This window comes from Sminthopsis crassicaudata, chromosome 5 (genome assembly GCF_048593235.1).
Source record: "Sminthopsis crassicaudata isolate SCR6 chromosome 5, ASM4859323v1, whole genome shotgun sequence".
In the NCBI taxonomy this organism is placed as follows: domain Eukaryota; kingdom Metazoa; phylum Chordata; class Mammalia; order Dasyuromorphia; family Dasyuridae; genus Sminthopsis; species Sminthopsis crassicaudata.
In genome coordinates, this window is record NC_133621.1 from 33,563,419 (window position 1) to 33,581,259 (window position 17,841).

The 17,841-nt window shown below is 40.1% G+C and overlaps 1 protein-coding gene across 2 annotated transcripts in view; it reads right to left on the reverse strand.

Moving 5' to 3' along the window:
- PLCL2 (phospholipase C like 2) overlaps positions 1–17,841 on the reverse strand; it is a 204,381-nt gene that overhangs the window by 26,263 nt on the left and 160,277 nt on the right. For both annotated transcript variants that reach the window (XM_074269758.1, XM_074269759.1), the window contains exon 5: positions 14,813–14,888. In XM_074269758.1, coding sequence (XP_074125859.1) covers positions 14,813–14,888 — 76 coding nt within the window. The remainder of the gene's footprint in view (positions 1–14,812; positions 14,889–17,841) is intronic.

Sequence of the window (17,841 nt, forward strand, 5' to 3'; positions counted from 1 at the left end):
GTAGTAGCCAAAGAGATAAATGTAAACCTGGAGTTTACACTGAAAAGAAAAAAGGGGAGGCAGCTAGGTGGTGCATTGGATAGAGCCCTGAAGTCAGGAGGACCTGAGTTCAAATCTGGCCTCACACACTTAACACTGCCTAGTTGTGTGACTCTGGGCAAGTCACTTAACCCCAATTGCCTTTGCAAAAAGAAAAAAAAAGGAGCTGGTCATTGAGACAAACAGTTAGCTAGCTGGAGCACTTATGAGCACTAAATGGGTCCCAGGCACTGGGTGAAGACCTATGGATACAAACATAAGCAACAATGACAGCCTGTATCCTCAAGGAGATTCAGCACCTCGGATAGGTCCTTTCTATAGAGTTTGTGGGCAAACTGAGAAGTGTACAGATTAGAATCTGAGTAGGATCACCAACATTACTGTGATCACTAAGGTGAGTGATAAGCAATGAAAATTTAAACATATGAATAAAATCTCTGTACTTTTGGAAGGGAGAATTTTCCACAGACAGATGGAACTCCAAGTTGCTATTTTAGAGGCTTTGAGAGACGTTGGCAGCCAAAGCCACCTAAGAAGATGGAGATGGACAAGCCTGTCAGATGGTGCCGAGAAGGAGAAAGTCTCTTGTCAGCATTGCTGCAAAGCTTCCCTGCTCTCTCCTCATAGATGGCTGGCATTCATTTAGGGCCCTCGACTTCAATTTGCCTTTTTCCTTTCAGAGCATCTGTAAATAGCCTGCTGTTTGTGTTGTGATTGACAGAGATCTTATTTCTTTGGTGTCATTTAAGTGTAAAGTGAAATGCAGTGGGAAGAGCTGCCAATTCCGTCTTGGTTTGCTGCCTCATGGGAAGTATGTCTTGTCTGTATTCCTGCCAGCCTAACAGGGCACATGGGGGCCTCTTGGTTTCAAGACAGGGCAACAATTAATAAAATTGATTCGATTATCTGGAGAATTAACAAACTGACTGCTTACAACCATTTCATCTCATCACAACCCCCACACAATGCAGAGAGGCCAAGAAGAAAGCTCTGGGCTTCCTGGATCATCAGGGCCATGGGTTTTCCTGGGCATCCTGTCTCTTATCTCTGCAACTCCCATACTCTAGATCAGTGGATCTCAACCTTTTTAAATAGGGGGCCAGTTCACTGTCCCTCAGACAGTTGGAGGGCCTGACTATAGTAAAAACAAAAGCTCACACTCTGTCTCGGCCCCTCAGCCCATTTGCCATAACCCGGAGGGCCGCATAACCATCCTCAAGCAGGCCGCATCTGGCCCTTGGGCCATAGTTTGAGAACCTCTGCTCTAGATGGACGCCAGGTCATCTTTTAGGATTTATATCAAAAACATGAGTTATAGAGGCCTAAATCTACCAGTTTAAAAGAGGTACTTTGTTTACTTCTCAGTGAACTGATTTATCTCCACTCTTCTTTTTTTCCATTAGCAATGGGAAATTGAAAATATTAACAAGAAGTAGCAACACTCCAATCAAAGTTTCAAATTGACAACTATGCTGACCATAACTAGTTTAATGACCCTGGGAAATTGATCTTTTCTCTCTGAGCTTCAGTTTTCTCAGTTTCAAAATACAATGATTTGTCTGGATGGTCACTGAGATATAATCTCTGATGGTCTATGAACCTCCAAGCTCTTAATTTTTGCACCTTAGCTCCTCTAAAAAGGGAACCGGTAGATTATAAAAACGAAGGCTAATTATGAGCATCTAGGAGATTAGTAAGGTTAACAGTGAGTTAGAGGATGTCTAAACTGATTTAAAATTAGCTCTCCCAGAATCCCTGAGTAAACAGACATGATGCAAAAGAAACACTTTGCTGTGTTAGTCATGTAAGCAGTTTCTAAGGAGAGTCAGAAAGCTGGATTGTTCAACTTCAGACTCAGGAAATAGGTATATACTAAGACCCGTTCCAGGCAGGGCCTGTGTTATGTTTATCTTCCTGCCCATGGCAGTCATCTTCCTTAATATAATCTTATGACAAGGATAACTTCCTGCCATGTGAGAAAGCAAAAGTTACCTTGTGTGAGGAACATTTTCCATCTTATTACTTATTAGAGAAGATAAAAGATTCCCATGCAGCAAAGGACAAATAATCTGGAGATGGTAATGGAAAAAGATTCTAAGGAGATGGAGGGTAATCAGTATTAGGCAGAGAAGAGAAAGGAGGAGATGAATCTTTTCCCATAGAAAGTAAACAAACCCAGATCTTTTGAAGAAGCATTCTCCCACACTCTGAAGAACAATAACAAGGAATCACATTTAATGTCAACTTCAAGGATGCTTGCTACCAATCCTAGAAAAGAAATCTCAATGGTGGTTGATGATATATATCTAATACTGTTAATTAGTAATGTTTTTGTGTTTCAAAGGTGACAGAGACTCATTAAATCCTTACCCATTTTGATTAATTTGACTGAAAATGAATGATAGAATCAAGAGAAATCTATATTTTATTTTTAAGAAATTTGGATGTCCTATCTCCTGTGATGTCATTCTCTGATCTAAGTCTTGTTCGATTGGATCATAGGGTCAATTAAAAATGGTATCTTTAAGATCCTTGTGACTACCATTTCAAATTGGAATCATAGTTTTAAAAAATCAACCCAAATTCAAGCTGTATTTGGGGGTTGAATAGAGATTAGATCCATTATTGCACAGTTAGATAGATTTTTAGGTGAAAAAGATCAAAGAATTTGATCATGTAGTGATTGGCTACTGGTCTAGTACCCAGGTGATATGAAGTTTGAAAGAAAATGCTCAAAGCTGTGAATCACTCCCTGTGGAGAATTTATAGGGAACCTGGACAGGAGTTCTATAACATGAAAAAGCAGAGAAATATTGTAATTTGTGCCAATGGAGAGAATGTCTATAGGGCCCTCTGAAATATAGAGAAGTAGAGTTATGATTGATGTGTTCTTTGCTTCCTTGAAAGGAACATCAGGGATAAAAATGGCCCATTTCCTTTCATCTTTATTTTTAAACATCAGCTCATCAAGAAACCAAGCATTTATTAAATATCTACCAGATATCAAGCATTCAATAAAGCTAATAAGAATTGTAATAGGTAGCAGTGATGGAGACCAGCACAAAACAGAAAAAGATAAGGATCCCCAAAATGCCATCCATGAAGGGAAATCTGTAATTTATAAAAACCGACCATATCACATGTCTCAGCTTTATTTACGGGATCACAGGATTTGTAGATCATCTTTTCTAACTCTGGTTTTTCTTCAGAAGTGAGAAAAAAATGAAGCCCCGATTAAGCGATTTGTTCAGTCACAGAGGGAGTAAGTGAACCCCCATTTTCTGGCTCTAAATGCAGGACTATTTTCATGATGCCTCATTACCAATCTATTTAGGTCTCACTTTTCTATATACAATTTTTAATAATTACATACCATAGCTTAGTCTGATATGATTTCCCTATCATTTTCTATAATATTCTATTAACTTACAGCTCACTCCATGCAATCATGCTTTAAAAATGATCTTTCATTTTCCAAGTCATGCTTTGATAATAATTATAATTTAGATGTTATTTCCCAGCGAAGAGGAACAGAGATAGAGTGGTAGCAGAGGGTGGGTGTTGTTTTGGTGAAGTTGTTTTGGGTTTTTTCCACATTAGGGGAAATATGGGTGTCTTATTGGTAGAGGCAAAACCCGCTGGAGAAGATGGAGAACCAAATATACGGGAAAGAAAAGAGATGCTTAATGGGGTTGTTTCTGGAGAAAAGGGGTGGGAGGAGACCAGGGGCAAGGATTTAGGCTGAAAGAGAAGGGGGAAGGGGCACTAGGCAGCACAGCCTCGGGGTCAGGAGGTCCTGAGTGCAAGTCCAACCTCAGACCCACAGCACTTAGCTGTGTGACTCTGCCCAAGTCACTTACTCTGACTGCCTCACCAAAAAAGGAGGAAAAAAGGGAGGGCCCTCCTCCAGAGGATGGGTAAAGATAGAGAAAAGGTCTCTCCTTATAGTGTCCTTCCAAAACCAGAAATGGAAGATGCTTTAAATGTGGGATCTCCATATGCGCTAGGACCATGATTTCCCTTCTTCTGGATATTCTGTCTTTAATTCACTCTGAGATTTGTTTAAATTCCTCCCCCTCCACCCCCGAAACTCTATTATTCCGTTATACTGTGGACAAATGCTTTAAGGTTTGCAAAGTACTTGTGTGTGTATATAAAGGATATATATGTAAAATATAAATAATATGTGTGGTGTGTATACATTTTTATATATATCCTTTACATAGAACTTTTAAGGTTTGAAAAGTACTTGTCTGTATATATAAATTATATATATATATATATATATATATATATATATATATATATATATATATATATATATATATATATATATATATGATGTGTGGTGTGTAGATACATACATACATACATATATATATATACATATATATATATGTGTATATATATATATGTACGTATTTATATCCTTTACATACAACTTCAAGGTTTGCAAAGTACTTGTGTAAGTTTAACTGAATAGCAGTTTGTTTCCAGAATTAGCACATCCAGCCTTGGAGAGGGGAATTAAGGCAATCTTAGATAAATTAACGTACCAGTTGACAGCCGATGTTACCAGTCAGTTAATAAATACGATTGGCCTGGCACTCCTGTGCCCAGATCTTTTTGCCAAGCATTGTGGGGTGCTGAGGCTCATAAGCAGTGACCACAGGAAGGTCATGGCATTGCCCTCTGACCCCTACTGGTGTTGCTGACATGCTTGGGTCAGTTCTCCGTGACCCCTATTTACTCCCAGAGGCTAGCACAAATATGTACGTACATCTGCAATAACAGGATGTGCCTGGAACCATAAATCTGATACGACTGACTAGGACTACCTGACACTAACCAGAGACATGAGGCAGGAATCTCCATGTAACACAGCTGGAGAACAGAGATAATCCTGAGTTGTGCGTGTACTGTATATACCTTGTTATGTAAGTATGTGGTATATATACCATATAGACTTATATACCATGTAAGTGTTTAAGACTGAACAATAAGGGGGCAGCTGGGTGGCTTGAAAGACCCGAGTTCAAATCTGGCCTCAGACACTTAACACTCCCTAGCTGTGAGACCCTGGGCAAGTTACTTAACCCCAATTGCCTTTTCCGAGGATGTTGTGGTTTCTTTTGTTAAGGGGACACATTTCTTTCAACACAACAATCCATCCTTCCTTCTCTTTCATAGCCAATGAGTTTACAAGTTCTCTTGGTTTTATAGACCCAATATTACTGAATCCATTCCCAGCTCTCATTGCATCTGCCATGATATTATTACACGCCTTTATTCCTATCAGTATAAACTTTCACAATTGTCTCATCCCAAGTATTCCTAAAAAAATTAATTCAGGCTATTTACCAGGAGATCACATGCTGAAGCTGAAACGTAAATACTTTGGCCAAATCAAGAGAAGATAGAACTCATGAAAAAGAATCCTGATGTTGGGAAAGACTGAAGGAAAAAGGAAAAAAGAATGGCAGAGGATGAAATGGATAGATAGTATCATGGAAACAATGAACCTGAACTTGGGAAAGAGATAGTGAAGGACAGGAGGACCCACTACACACACACACACACACACACACACTCACACACACACTCACTCACTCCATAGGATTCACAAAGACTCAGATGTGACTGAACAACTCACCGGCAACAATGGGAAGAATTCCTGTTTCTCCTTTCACTTCACCACTGTATTGCCAGACAAATGTTCCTTATTCACAGATTCATGTCACCCCTCTAAACCTTATCCAGGTTCCCTAATGCTCACTGAGTGAGATCAGAAAAGCCCCCAATCCTTCCAGCTTCATCCCTCATCACTCGCCTCCATGGATGATCTTCTCCAGTGGAACAAACCTATTCATCCTCCAGACACAACACACAATTCTCCCAGGTACTCTTTGCTGTTGTACACACTGTTCCCTAAGTCTGGAATACCTTCCTTTCCACTTCTTGGATTGGATTACTGAATTCCCCTCCATCTTTTGAAGCTCACCTACCATGATACTTCATCCATCAACCCTTCTCCGATCCCTCCATTCTTCCCTCCCACCTCATGTACTTGTGATCTATTACTTTATAATAACTTGTATCTCAGTTAATTGGATTCATCATACATACACAAATACACACACACTGGAAAATAAATTCATTGAGGGCAGAGAACTTGTCTTATTTATACTCTGGGTCTCACCCAGAATCTACCAAGCACCCCGCTTTGCACATGGTAGGTGCTAGATAAATACTTGCTAAATGATTTAAAACTAATGTTACTGACATGTTACCAAAACTGTTATGTAGTTAAAATAATAATATGAGAAAGCATCTAAACTATGATGCTCTTTTAGAATACAATTACAAAGCAGCCTCTGCAGGGAGAATAATTCAACCAACCAATAAAGGTTTATTAAGTATATACTACAGTGCCAGACACACAAAAGCAAGAGAAGTACTTTTTGCCCTCATGGAACTTATAGTCCATTATCAGAGGGAAAATGTATGTATGTAAGTATGTATGTATGTATGTATGTATGTATATGTGCATATATACATACAAATTACATGCAAAAGATTGATAAGGTGCCTGAGGTGAGAGAGAGAGAAGTAGGCCGAGATCAGAAAAAGTCTGATGTAGAAGAATGATGTGGAGTCAGGAGGTCCTGGATTCAAATCCTACTTTCAATGCTGAGTGATCCACTCTGTTCATCTCTAAAATGAACAAGAAACGAAGCGGCTCACCGCACCTGGATACATAGGAGATCATGGGATTGTAGGTCCAGAGCTGGAAGGGAGCCCAGAGGCTAACTAATCTAATCCAGCCGCGGGAATTGAAGGCGCTTAAATGATTGGTCCAAACCCATCCCAAGCAGTTTCAATCAGAGGACACCGGGGGCTTCTGTCTGCACAAGCTGTCCATAGTGAGCAAGAAGGCCTGGAGCAAAGGAGGGAAGAGACCTGAAGCAAGAAGTCCCAGAGTCCTGGAGATGAAAGGGATTCCCCTTAAAGTGGAAGCTCCCCAAGGGCAGCAATGGCTTCTCTTTCTGCTCTTATTGATAGTCCTCCCCCTTAGCACACACATGCCCTGCACACCATCCGGGTTGAATTGATGCTTCCTGGGGGCACTAATCTTGAAAACTCTTGCTTGGGGATACAGAAAGGAATGGGGGGGGGCCAATAAGGCAATCAGCTTTTCATGCTGCTGCTTAAAGATGGCGCCAGACACTCCCAAAGCCTCTAGTTCGATAATAGAAACTGGGTGAATGCCGAGGCGGGAATTGTTATCTCCATCCCACTGAAATCTTTTGCTGTTTGTTTCTATATTAATAACTTCTAAATATTAAGATGATTTTCCTCCACATGTGTAATTTTTTCCAAAGTGTTACAGATGCTGATAACTGGTTGTCTTGAAGTTAATTGTTTAACGGAAATAATTACATGCTTTTCTGATGATATTGGGAGGCAGCCTGAGAGAAAGCACGCATTCCGTCTGGAAGTCCTGGGTTTGAATCTGCCGGGGGGCCCCCACATGGCAGAGCTGAGAGGAAAAAGAAAAGCTGAAGTTCATGTCCTCTGCTCAAAATGCTTTAGTGAAGCAGTTCCAATCTCCTTTCGTCCTCACCACACTTCCAGTAATGGATTGTAAGCTCCTTGAGGGCAGCTTATTTATTTATTTATTTTTTGTATCCTAGGTGCCTGGCATACAGTAGGTGCTTAATAAATGCTTGTTGACAGCCTCCAATTATAGTATCCTCATTTTACAGAGGAGACATGACTATGGAATCAGGAAGCTTTTACTTCCATCTATAGAATGAAGGGGGTGAGACTTGCTGGTTCTGAGGTCCCCTCCAGCTTTAGATCTCTCTTCCCAGGAAGGGCTTCCCTTCCATCCTGAAGTTCAGACTTGTCCTGAAAAACCCAGCTGTCACCCCCTTAAAGCTAAATATAAAAAGCCAAGCGGTGGGGAGGGATGCCAGGCAGATCATTTAAATTTCTAAACGAGACCTGTTCAAATGAAAGCACCTCACTAAAATTTAAAAATCTCTCTATTGATTTGGAAGGTGACCACTTCCCACTGTGTCTGAGAATCCAAACCACTCGTGTCTCTTTTTGCAGAAGTGTGTTTTTGTTATATATGCTTTCTAAATTATTGAGAAAGACCATGTCCTTAAAACAATACCTTAAGGTCTTTCTTTTAGAGGAGGTGAGTGGGATAAGAGTTTAAAATTAATGACATTAATTCAAGTCTGTTTGTGAGCTTATGAAAGAAATATTAAGTTTTATGAAAATTGATCATTGCTGAGTAGCTACAAATTTTTCAAAATGACATAATTAAATTAACAAGGCACATTAGTAGTCACTGAGTATACTTGAAGTCTATTTACAATTGAGAGCAGCTGTAAGGGAATGGACCAAGAAGTACTCAGAACCCTGGCTGATGGCTGATACTTTTGCTGCTCTGAGGTACTCTGTGTCCCATGAGAAACCAGAGGCTGGTACTGGGTGTGCAAAGCCACACACTCTATTAAAATGTCACCTATTGTGATCGGCAAAGATGGGAGAAAGAGACCTTTGCTCCCAAAGGAAACAAGACCCAATCAGAACTGCATTTTACCCCTCTTTCTGTCTTTGAACTCAAATTGTTTAGTCTTGCCAAACACAGAACAAAAATGACCTTCTAAACATTTTCATTGGGATTTGCTCTGTGAACAAATACATACATACATGTGTGTGAGTGTGAATATCTATATCTATCTTGGTTTTATATATGATATATAACATATAACATGTTTATGCAATGCATATATATATCATATAACATATGTTATACATATAAACTCTTCCCAAAATTTTTCTATTAGGAGCTGAGTTCCTAATATATCTCAGGAAGGAGACATACTGGCTTCATACTTCGATACATGTGAAGCCATTTTTTTTTCCTAGTGAAAATTTTCCTTTGCCTTTCTAAAAAATCTCACTTGTCACACACTTCATAGATGCAAAAATAGACACAAAATATAAACTAGAAAGCCTTGCAAATGGTGAATATGAACAGATCTTAGAGAATGCTGAATTTATGAAAATTTGACCCTACTCCAAATTTAAAAAACAAAAACAACTATATGGAAGTCTCTACAAGAGCAGGCTTTGCTACAGAACAGACGCCCGCATAGCATCTATTAAAATATGCTACCTTTGAATCCTACACAATTTGCCAAGATGATCAAATTGTGTAGAGTTTGGGTGGGCTATTATGTGGGCTTTACTACCATAATTCCAAAGAAAATAGGAAAGTGCCTAATTATTATTATTTTTTTCTTTGTAGCTCAAATCTCTTTCTTGGCTGGCTTCCAAAGCAATTTTGGCACCCACAAAGGCCAGATTATTTTAAGATTGGCTCTGAGCTATTAAATCCTGCTTCACATGCAACCGGATAGCTAATCCAGATCTCTCAAATAAATTAGTTGAACCTGGATGGATGAGGTGGAGTCTAGAAATTATTCAATTCCTTAGCACCAGCTTTGGTGGATTAGCAGAAAGTAGCCCTTTCTTCTCCTAGACCTTTTTCCAAGTCACCTGCACTGAAGCCTTCTGGAAACCCAAAAGTTCTTTAACAAAACAGGTCCAAGATGATAAGACTGTAGATTTAAAGTAGGGAAAGACCTACGAGCAGACAGGTAGGAAGAAGGGGCTCATGTCTACAACATATGTGGGAATAAAGGGGGCAGCAAGAGGATTAAAAAAGGAATAAAGATGGAGTTGGGTTTAATCTTCCTGTGTCCTATTTTCTCCATTCTTTCAACGACAAGCCCTTAGTGAATGGTCTGGACTTTATGCTTCTCCATCCAGAGCTCTTTGAAACTGGGCTTTTTTTCCCTCACAGCATTCCCAAAGCGTGATCTTCTCATTATTAAACCAGATAGCCAGAGCTCAGGACTAGAAGCGAAGGGTGGGAGAGGTGCTGGGAAGCTTTCTGCTGCACTTTCGTGGTCAGGCCCAGGGCTCCATCCCCAATGGAACAGCCGGACCCAAAAGTCCTCCACTGCTGGAAGGCTTCGGCCTTCAGAGAGCTGACTCCAGGGATGTTTAAGGAGTGAATAAGAAAACATTGGTAAAGTGTCTCCGAAACCTTAAAGTGCTGTGTAAATGTTAGCTCCCATTATCACCCACTCCAATAAGCATTTATTAGTGCTTACCTGGATCAAAGTGCTGGGACACAATTAATAACAGGGAAGTCTGGGCCTGTTCTACAGTCTACAGGGAGCAAGATTATCTCTACACAGTGAATTCCCCAATCCATATCTCCACGCCCGAGTTTTTCTAGGTATAATCCCATAATCTTCAATTTTCTACAGGATGGACAACTCTGTGGTCCCATTGGCACTTCCCAGTTATCTAAAGTTGAATTCACAACTTTGGCCCAAAAAGAATTTTCAGTCCTGACTCCAGACAAACTTAGTGAATCTGATGGACTCCTGAGAGCAATACACTTTGAAATTCTTTTCCCCTCCCATTTCATGCTGCATTACAGTGCATTGGCAGGATTCCATACATAGCCCCTTCCATCACAGAGTGATGATACCATGGCAGTCTCCTGACAGAAACCACTTAGCGCAGCCATCTCAAATGCATGAGCTACTTTCTTACAATGATCTGTATTAGTACAATGTCCGGCTTAATAAATATATTTATTTACCTAACTTAATTTTATTTATTTATATTTATATGTAATATAATAAATGTAAATAAAAAAATATAAATATTATATATATACAATATAAATAAATATATATATATATAAAACAAATATAAAAACAAATAAATAAATAATGTTGATTAACTGATTATTGAGGGGTATAAATTAGATACCTATTAGATAAGTGGTGAGTAAAAAATTCATAATCTTTTAGTTTGTTTTGGCTCATGTTCATACTGGAATTTTTCCACTAGTTCCCTTTCCAAATCTACCCTTCCTCTCAACCCAGATGTAAAACACAGTGCTGGGCACTATGGGGTTGATAACAGAGATGCAATAAAAGTGTTTTTTCCTCTTTATATTTCTTAACTTCCATTATCACCAAGGAAACTGGATCTTTTTGGGGGTGCCAATTTCACTTTCCCCTCTGATAATATCAGATCACAATTCCTCTCTCTCCTCAGGGGCAGTTTACTCTCGAGTCCATCATTTCCTTGGCATTTATTGATGACCTGATGTTATTTATGCCCATCAAATTTCTGCACACATATTTTTAGAAAGAATCCTAAATTCTATCACGACTCAACCCAACCTTCTTCCTTTCTTCCCTCAGTGTCTCCATCTGGAATCCCCAGTCTCCTGGCTAGTGTTTCTATATCCCCAGGAGTCTCTTGGAGCCAATTTCAACAGGCTGGCAGGAGACAATTGTTCTATTTTATGTGTGAGCATTTCCACCTTGAATATTGGCAAATGCTACAAATCAGGGCTTGATTTATTGTTTTATTGATGGCTTTGATTTGAGAAAGCAATGCAGAAAATGTTCATAAGACAGACTAAACTTAAAAGTGCATCCTACTTATATTTCCCTTGGCACTGAGAACTAGTTGTTAAACATTTATCAGCACATCCCTGCCCAGGAGTGATCTTACCTAAGCATCGTGCCACAGATTTAGAGGTAGAAGGAAGCCATGGATTCCAACCTTCTCGTTCTAGAAATGAGAACCTGAGCTCCCAAAAGCTAAAAGATGGGCTTCCAGGTAGGAGAATTTGAACTCAGGACCTTTAAACTCCCAAAGGAGTACTCCTTCCAGAATACCCTGACATCATGCTTCCTCTCACTTAATTCACCTCCTAATTTATACCCAGTCATAGCAACAAGCATTTATTGAGAGCTAAACCATAGGGATATAAAGAAACCAGTGCTTACTCCCAAGAAGCTTGTTTAAAAGCATCAATATTACCATTGCTAAAAACCCTGCTCCAACTGCATGTTAGTTTTGGGGTCCTCGAGGACCAGCTTGCTCAGCTTTGAATCTCAACCTCTGGAACCTTTGTGGAAGCCAGAGATGAATCAAATTTTAAAAGTTAAAAAGGAACCTAAAAAGAATCCTCTCTCCTAGGGTGCTTTGCATTTCCGTCACTGTAGTTTCCAGATTAAAGCTTTGCTGATAGAATTACAGTTACCTATCAAAATAAGAATCTGGTGCAAATCCCTTCTGAACCAGCTTTTTTTTTTTTCTGCCACAAATTAGCATTTCTTGATATGACTAATGACTATTAGTCCTTGCCTGTAACTATAAGCACAAGAAACAAAAGATCAAGAGACTTTAAAATAAATGCTCAGGAGAACAGAAGGGCTGTGTGGGTGGCTGGGCCCCACAGCAGCAACTGTGAAACCCAAAGAGTCTTTCTGATCTCTCTGGCGGTTCCTTGATCCTCCACCCAGCCATAAAGCCCCATGGGATTCTGGCAATGCTGCTGTTATTGTCTCCAGAAGGACCAAGGCATTGGAGGTGACACCGTGATGTGGAAGTGAATGGGATTTAAGTGAGGTGTGCTGGGCAAGGTCACCTGCCTCACCTTTCCCTCCAAAGCCATCTGAGTCCGTGGCCAGAGACAGATCAGGAGGACTGGAGATACAGTAGGAGACCTGGGACTTTTTAAGTTAAGGTCTTCAAAAGGTCTCAGTTTGACTAAGGTCACACCCACAAAATGGGTAGCAATCTAGCAAATAATTTCCTTTTTAACAAACAAACAGATAAACAGATAGATAAATGAGTGAATGAATGAATAATAAGAAACTAACTAAATAATAATAAATAAATAAATAAATACAAGAATGAATGAATAAATGGATGGATAGATCTGGTCAGGGAAAATTTTCAGGATTTCTGGCCACAGCAGAAATGATTGCTATTTACATTCAATTCTAGCCAATCAGGACCCAAACAATGACCAAGTGAGGCTTGGCTTGGGATCTATTGGCGTCCAATCAATGAGAATCATATTGGTTTTGGTTCAAGGCATAATCTTTAAGAAAGAAATCTAGCCAGTAAATCCCAAGATATACTAGGAAGGTTCAGAGATCCAAACTGCTGGTAACCTACAGCCTTAGGTACCAATACCTGCAACAGAAAGGCCTCCCCAAGGACAAAAAGAATATCATGAAATCATGCAGCTATTGAATTACAGGACCAAAATGGACCTCAGGGGCAATCTGGCCCAACCAAAGGCCTTTGCTTAAAAATCTTCAAGGAGGAGGGATCTTCCTCCTCCAGTGGAGCTTCATTCATATTGGAAGATAGCTACCATCTCCTAGGAGGCTCAGGAGATAGGACAGTGATCCCTGAGTTCAAATCCAGCCTCAGACACTTACTAGCCATTTGACTCTGGGCAAATCACTTCACTATTTACCTTAGTTTCCTCATCTGTAAAATGGGGTGGAGAAAGAAATGGCAATCACTCCAGTATTTTTGCCAAGAACCCCCCCCCCCAAAAAAAAAAAGTCACAGAGAGTTGGATGTAACTAAAACTACTCAACCACAATAACACCACAAAGGTCCCTTAGGTAAGGCTTGGAATAAAGAGGACCTGAGTTCAAATATGATTTTACTAGTTGTATGATCCTGTTTGCCTTAGTTTCCTTATCTGCGAAATGGGGACACATTAGAGAAGGAAATGGCAAAACCACGCCAGTATCTTTACCAAGAAACCCCATGGACAAATCCATGAGGTCACAAAGAGTCAGATGTGACTGAATGACCAAACAACAAAGGTCTCTGTTATAGCTCTAAATCCTAATAATAATAATTATTGTTGTTTTTATTATTATAATTAATACCAGCTGCCAGGCACTATGCTAAATGCTTTACAAGATAATATTGAGTTGTGACAAAAGCTTGTTTCATTTTTGTTCTTATTTTGAGACTGGATGTTCTGTAGAGAGCCACTTGCAAGCCATTTCCAGTAAGAATTGTTGCAGGAGCTTTAACCTGTCTTGTTTTCCCCATTTGGGTAGGACTTTCCTCCTTAAGCATCCTCCACTCCCTGAAGGCTTCCCACATCTGGACCAGACTTAATGAAGACACCCAATTGCAGCTCAGAACTCCTGACCTCCAGCAATTCACCAAGCTCAGCACACAGTAGGTGATCTACACATGCCTTTGATTGAACTGAATCTTAAAAGTTGACACTTGGAGCAAAATTTAAAATGCAAAGAGAATCCTACAATATCCTTTTTGCTTTTCCCAGATTAGGTTAACTTCCTTAACTTCTCCTGCCTCTTCCAATTTTTACAATATGGAAACTGGGTAGGGTGTGTTTGTGGTATGGGAGAGGGAAATCATATTTATTTATTTATCACTATTCAAAACTCTCTACACATCTGTCTTCCAGATCGGCAAAAAGGAATGAGAATGCAAAGTCTGAACACTCAGTCATCATGTCAGCACTGGAAGTGCAGTGTTCAAAACTTCCAAATCTTGGTAAAGGTTGCAGTGAGTTCAAATGATGCCCAATTCTTAATATACTATCATTTCTTGGCCATTCACTGCCAAGTTATCTGAGCCTTGCCTTTCTTAACATGTGCAGGGAAATCCTGGATCAGGAGTTCAAGATTCGCCAATGTCAACGTGGAGAGGAAAGGATTCTTCTTCTCTTTTACATAGTTGCAAAGTTTCCTTTTTAAATCTGATTTTCTATAGGAAACGGCAGTATTCTGTACAATGAACAGGACAGTAGCCATGACCTTATTTTTATTATTATTTTAAGAAACAGAAGCAAATTGTCACTTACCGGCCTTCTGACACTGGACAATCTTCTCATAGACAGAATCGGCATTTTCAATTAAAGTCTTGATGGTCTGAATCATCTGTATGGGGAATATCCAGACAGAATGATTAGCTCTAATAACAGGCTACTGTTCTATAACATAAGCCCCTGATACATTTTCACTTGCAAAAATATTACATGAGGCTTTTGATCCAAAATGTCAGTCCTAGATTAAGGTTTGTGTTCTCCTTTGAGAGAGCTGATACAGTCAGAGACGGTTAGGTCCCTGTGGAGAGGTGCCCGCTGCTTTCCTGTGATTACAGGTGCTAATAATGTCCTCAGCTAGAGTTCAGGCGATACGACCTTGAACTTGAACCCTGAGTCAGTAAAGGAGGATTGAGTTTAGTGTCTGAGCTGGCAAAGCTACAGATAAGCTTGCATGGCTGGGGACAGGAGATTAAAAGCATCCTTAAATCATTCATGGTGACAACAGTGACGGCCTTTAGACCTAACACCTACGCATTTCACACACCTCAGCCAAATGGCCTTTATTGAAAACTGAGCATGCTCTATTGATGACTTAAAACAAGGATGAAAGACCCCTTGCTTTCGAGGCTGTTTGTCATGAATGTATAAGCTTTTTAAAATGTAATCTGAATGCATCCTATCAAATGTCTCGATGGAACTCAAAATGGTTAAAAAAAAAAGAGGTTAAATTATTTTATATATAAACATATATATAATATAATAATAACACATGAAAATTGTTTTTAAAGAATCTTGAAAATACAAAGCTGTGATTGTTGTTCCAAAGGGCACTCACTCACTGGCTTGTTTTAACAAGATGGATGAAGAGGAAGGAACCAGATTGAGTCGGTCCGGACCAGGAAATGCAACATGTTATTTTATTATCATAAGAAAAAAAATCTTCATGAAAACCAGTGCGAAGGCTGGCTGAATTCCTGGCTCTGAAATCATAAGCAAAGTGCACTTTAACTGGTCTCTTTACTTATTACCTCAATGAAAATATAAACAACCCAAATGATTTGAAACGCTTGAATGGTTCATTTGTTCCTCACGTATTTCCTTTGTTGTGTGGCTGTTCCGCCATTTTTCAGTGAAGTCTGACGCTTGCAGACCATTTAGGGCTTCCTTGGCAGATCCTGGAGTAGTCTGGCATTTCCTTCTCCAGTTTATTTTACAGATGAGGAAACCGAGGCAAGCAGAGTTAAGTGTCTGGCTCAGAGTTAAGTAGCTGAATTCAGATCCTCCCAACTCTATTCACTGCCTCACCTACTGCCCCTTCCCATGTATACTGATCTCTTTACATATTAATACTCCAGAAGATCAACTCATTGAAGATGGGGCTGCTTCCTTTTTGTCCTTGTATGTCCACTTCTTAGACCAGTATATAATAGATACTTAATAGGGACTTGTTGGATTGAATCAGACCCTTTCAAAAAGGACATTAGATCTTCAGATTAAAATAAAATTTTCTGGCATTTATGTAGCATTTTAATGTCTGCTGAGCAATTTACAAATCTTCACAACATGCTATGAGATGAGTGCCATTATTATCCCCATTTTACAGATGAGGAAACTGAAATTGATAAAAAGTTAAATGACTTTCCCAGGAGCACACAGCAAGTAAGTATCCAAGGCAGGATTTGAACTCAAGTCATCTTGAATCCAACACTCCATCCAATGTTCCAGCCACCATCATTTGTCAATGAGTCAACTGTCAACACTGACTAGGAGCTCACCATGTTCGGGAGGCCGTGAGAGGAGTTTCAGAGTCAGAATTCCAAGGAAGAGACTTTTAATTTTCTGAATTTCATGTTTTCAAATGGGCATTTTAGATTCTGGTTAATTTCCTGTGAAATTAGAGCATCCTAATCTGCAGCACGACATATGAGCGAGCAATGATGAGACAGAAATGAGAAGAATAAGAATGAGATCATTTAGAACAAATCTGGCGACTTTCTCATTAAGTCACAATCACACCCCAAATCTTGGGCTTGGAAGGCTACAACCAGGCCGAGTGGGGCTCACTGGGACGGACGCCAAGGAACACGCTTGTCTCCTGGCAGGTGTCATCCCATGCACTTTGGGATTCAGAGCACACCCAGTGTGGCCGAATCACCTCTCGGCTCCTGGAGCCTCAGACTAGAACCCGAGCTCCTTTCAGCCTGGCAGAACCAGGTCCCATCTTAGGTCATATATGGCCCAATAACAGTTCCCTGAGCTCAGGGGGTCACCCTCCCCATCTGGGCCCTGCTTCTTCACCTTTGCCTCTGGGAGCTCCCAGCTCCCTTCAAGGCTCAGCCTGGGGGCTTCTCATGGCCCCAACAACAGTAATAATAGCTTTCTCAGGACTTGTGTTTTCTTCCTCTTAAAACCCATCCTTTAAAATTACTTTTAGTATTTAATTATCTATGGACCCACTGGCCCACCGACAGCCTCCCGAGTACAAACACTTTGTATTTCTTACTCACTAGAGATTAAATAAATACTTATTGAACTGAATTATTAAGCACCCTCTGGGTGTTTGTCATTGAGGAGAAATCTGAGAAAGGTTCTGGTGGGCAAGGTGACCACATCCAGGACAGCTGCCAACTGCTGGTCCAAATAAGTGCTTATAAAGAACTTAGTACAGTCCCTGGCACGTGGGAATTAACAAATACTTGTTCTCTTCCTCTTTTCAAAAGGATCTGGAATTTTTTTTTTGCACCCTTAGCACAATCACAACCACCTTCCCCCTTCCCACTATCCAGCAGACACGGCTCCTCTGTCCACATCATCCAGAAAGCGCTATCGACTGTTCCTGACTTTCCCTCTGCTGATCTTTGTCTTACTCAGAAAAGCCTTCTGGCATAAGAAGCCAAAAAATAACTAAGATAGGAACCCAAAAAAACGCATCGCCCAATCTAGGGCATTCTCTGAGAAGTGTTTGTGTTTGGTTCCTGCCCCATGGAGCACGTTGAAAGCTGGGAGATGGGCCTTTGTCTTTGGTGACTAAAGGCCAGCTTACCATCTACTCCTTCATCCCCACT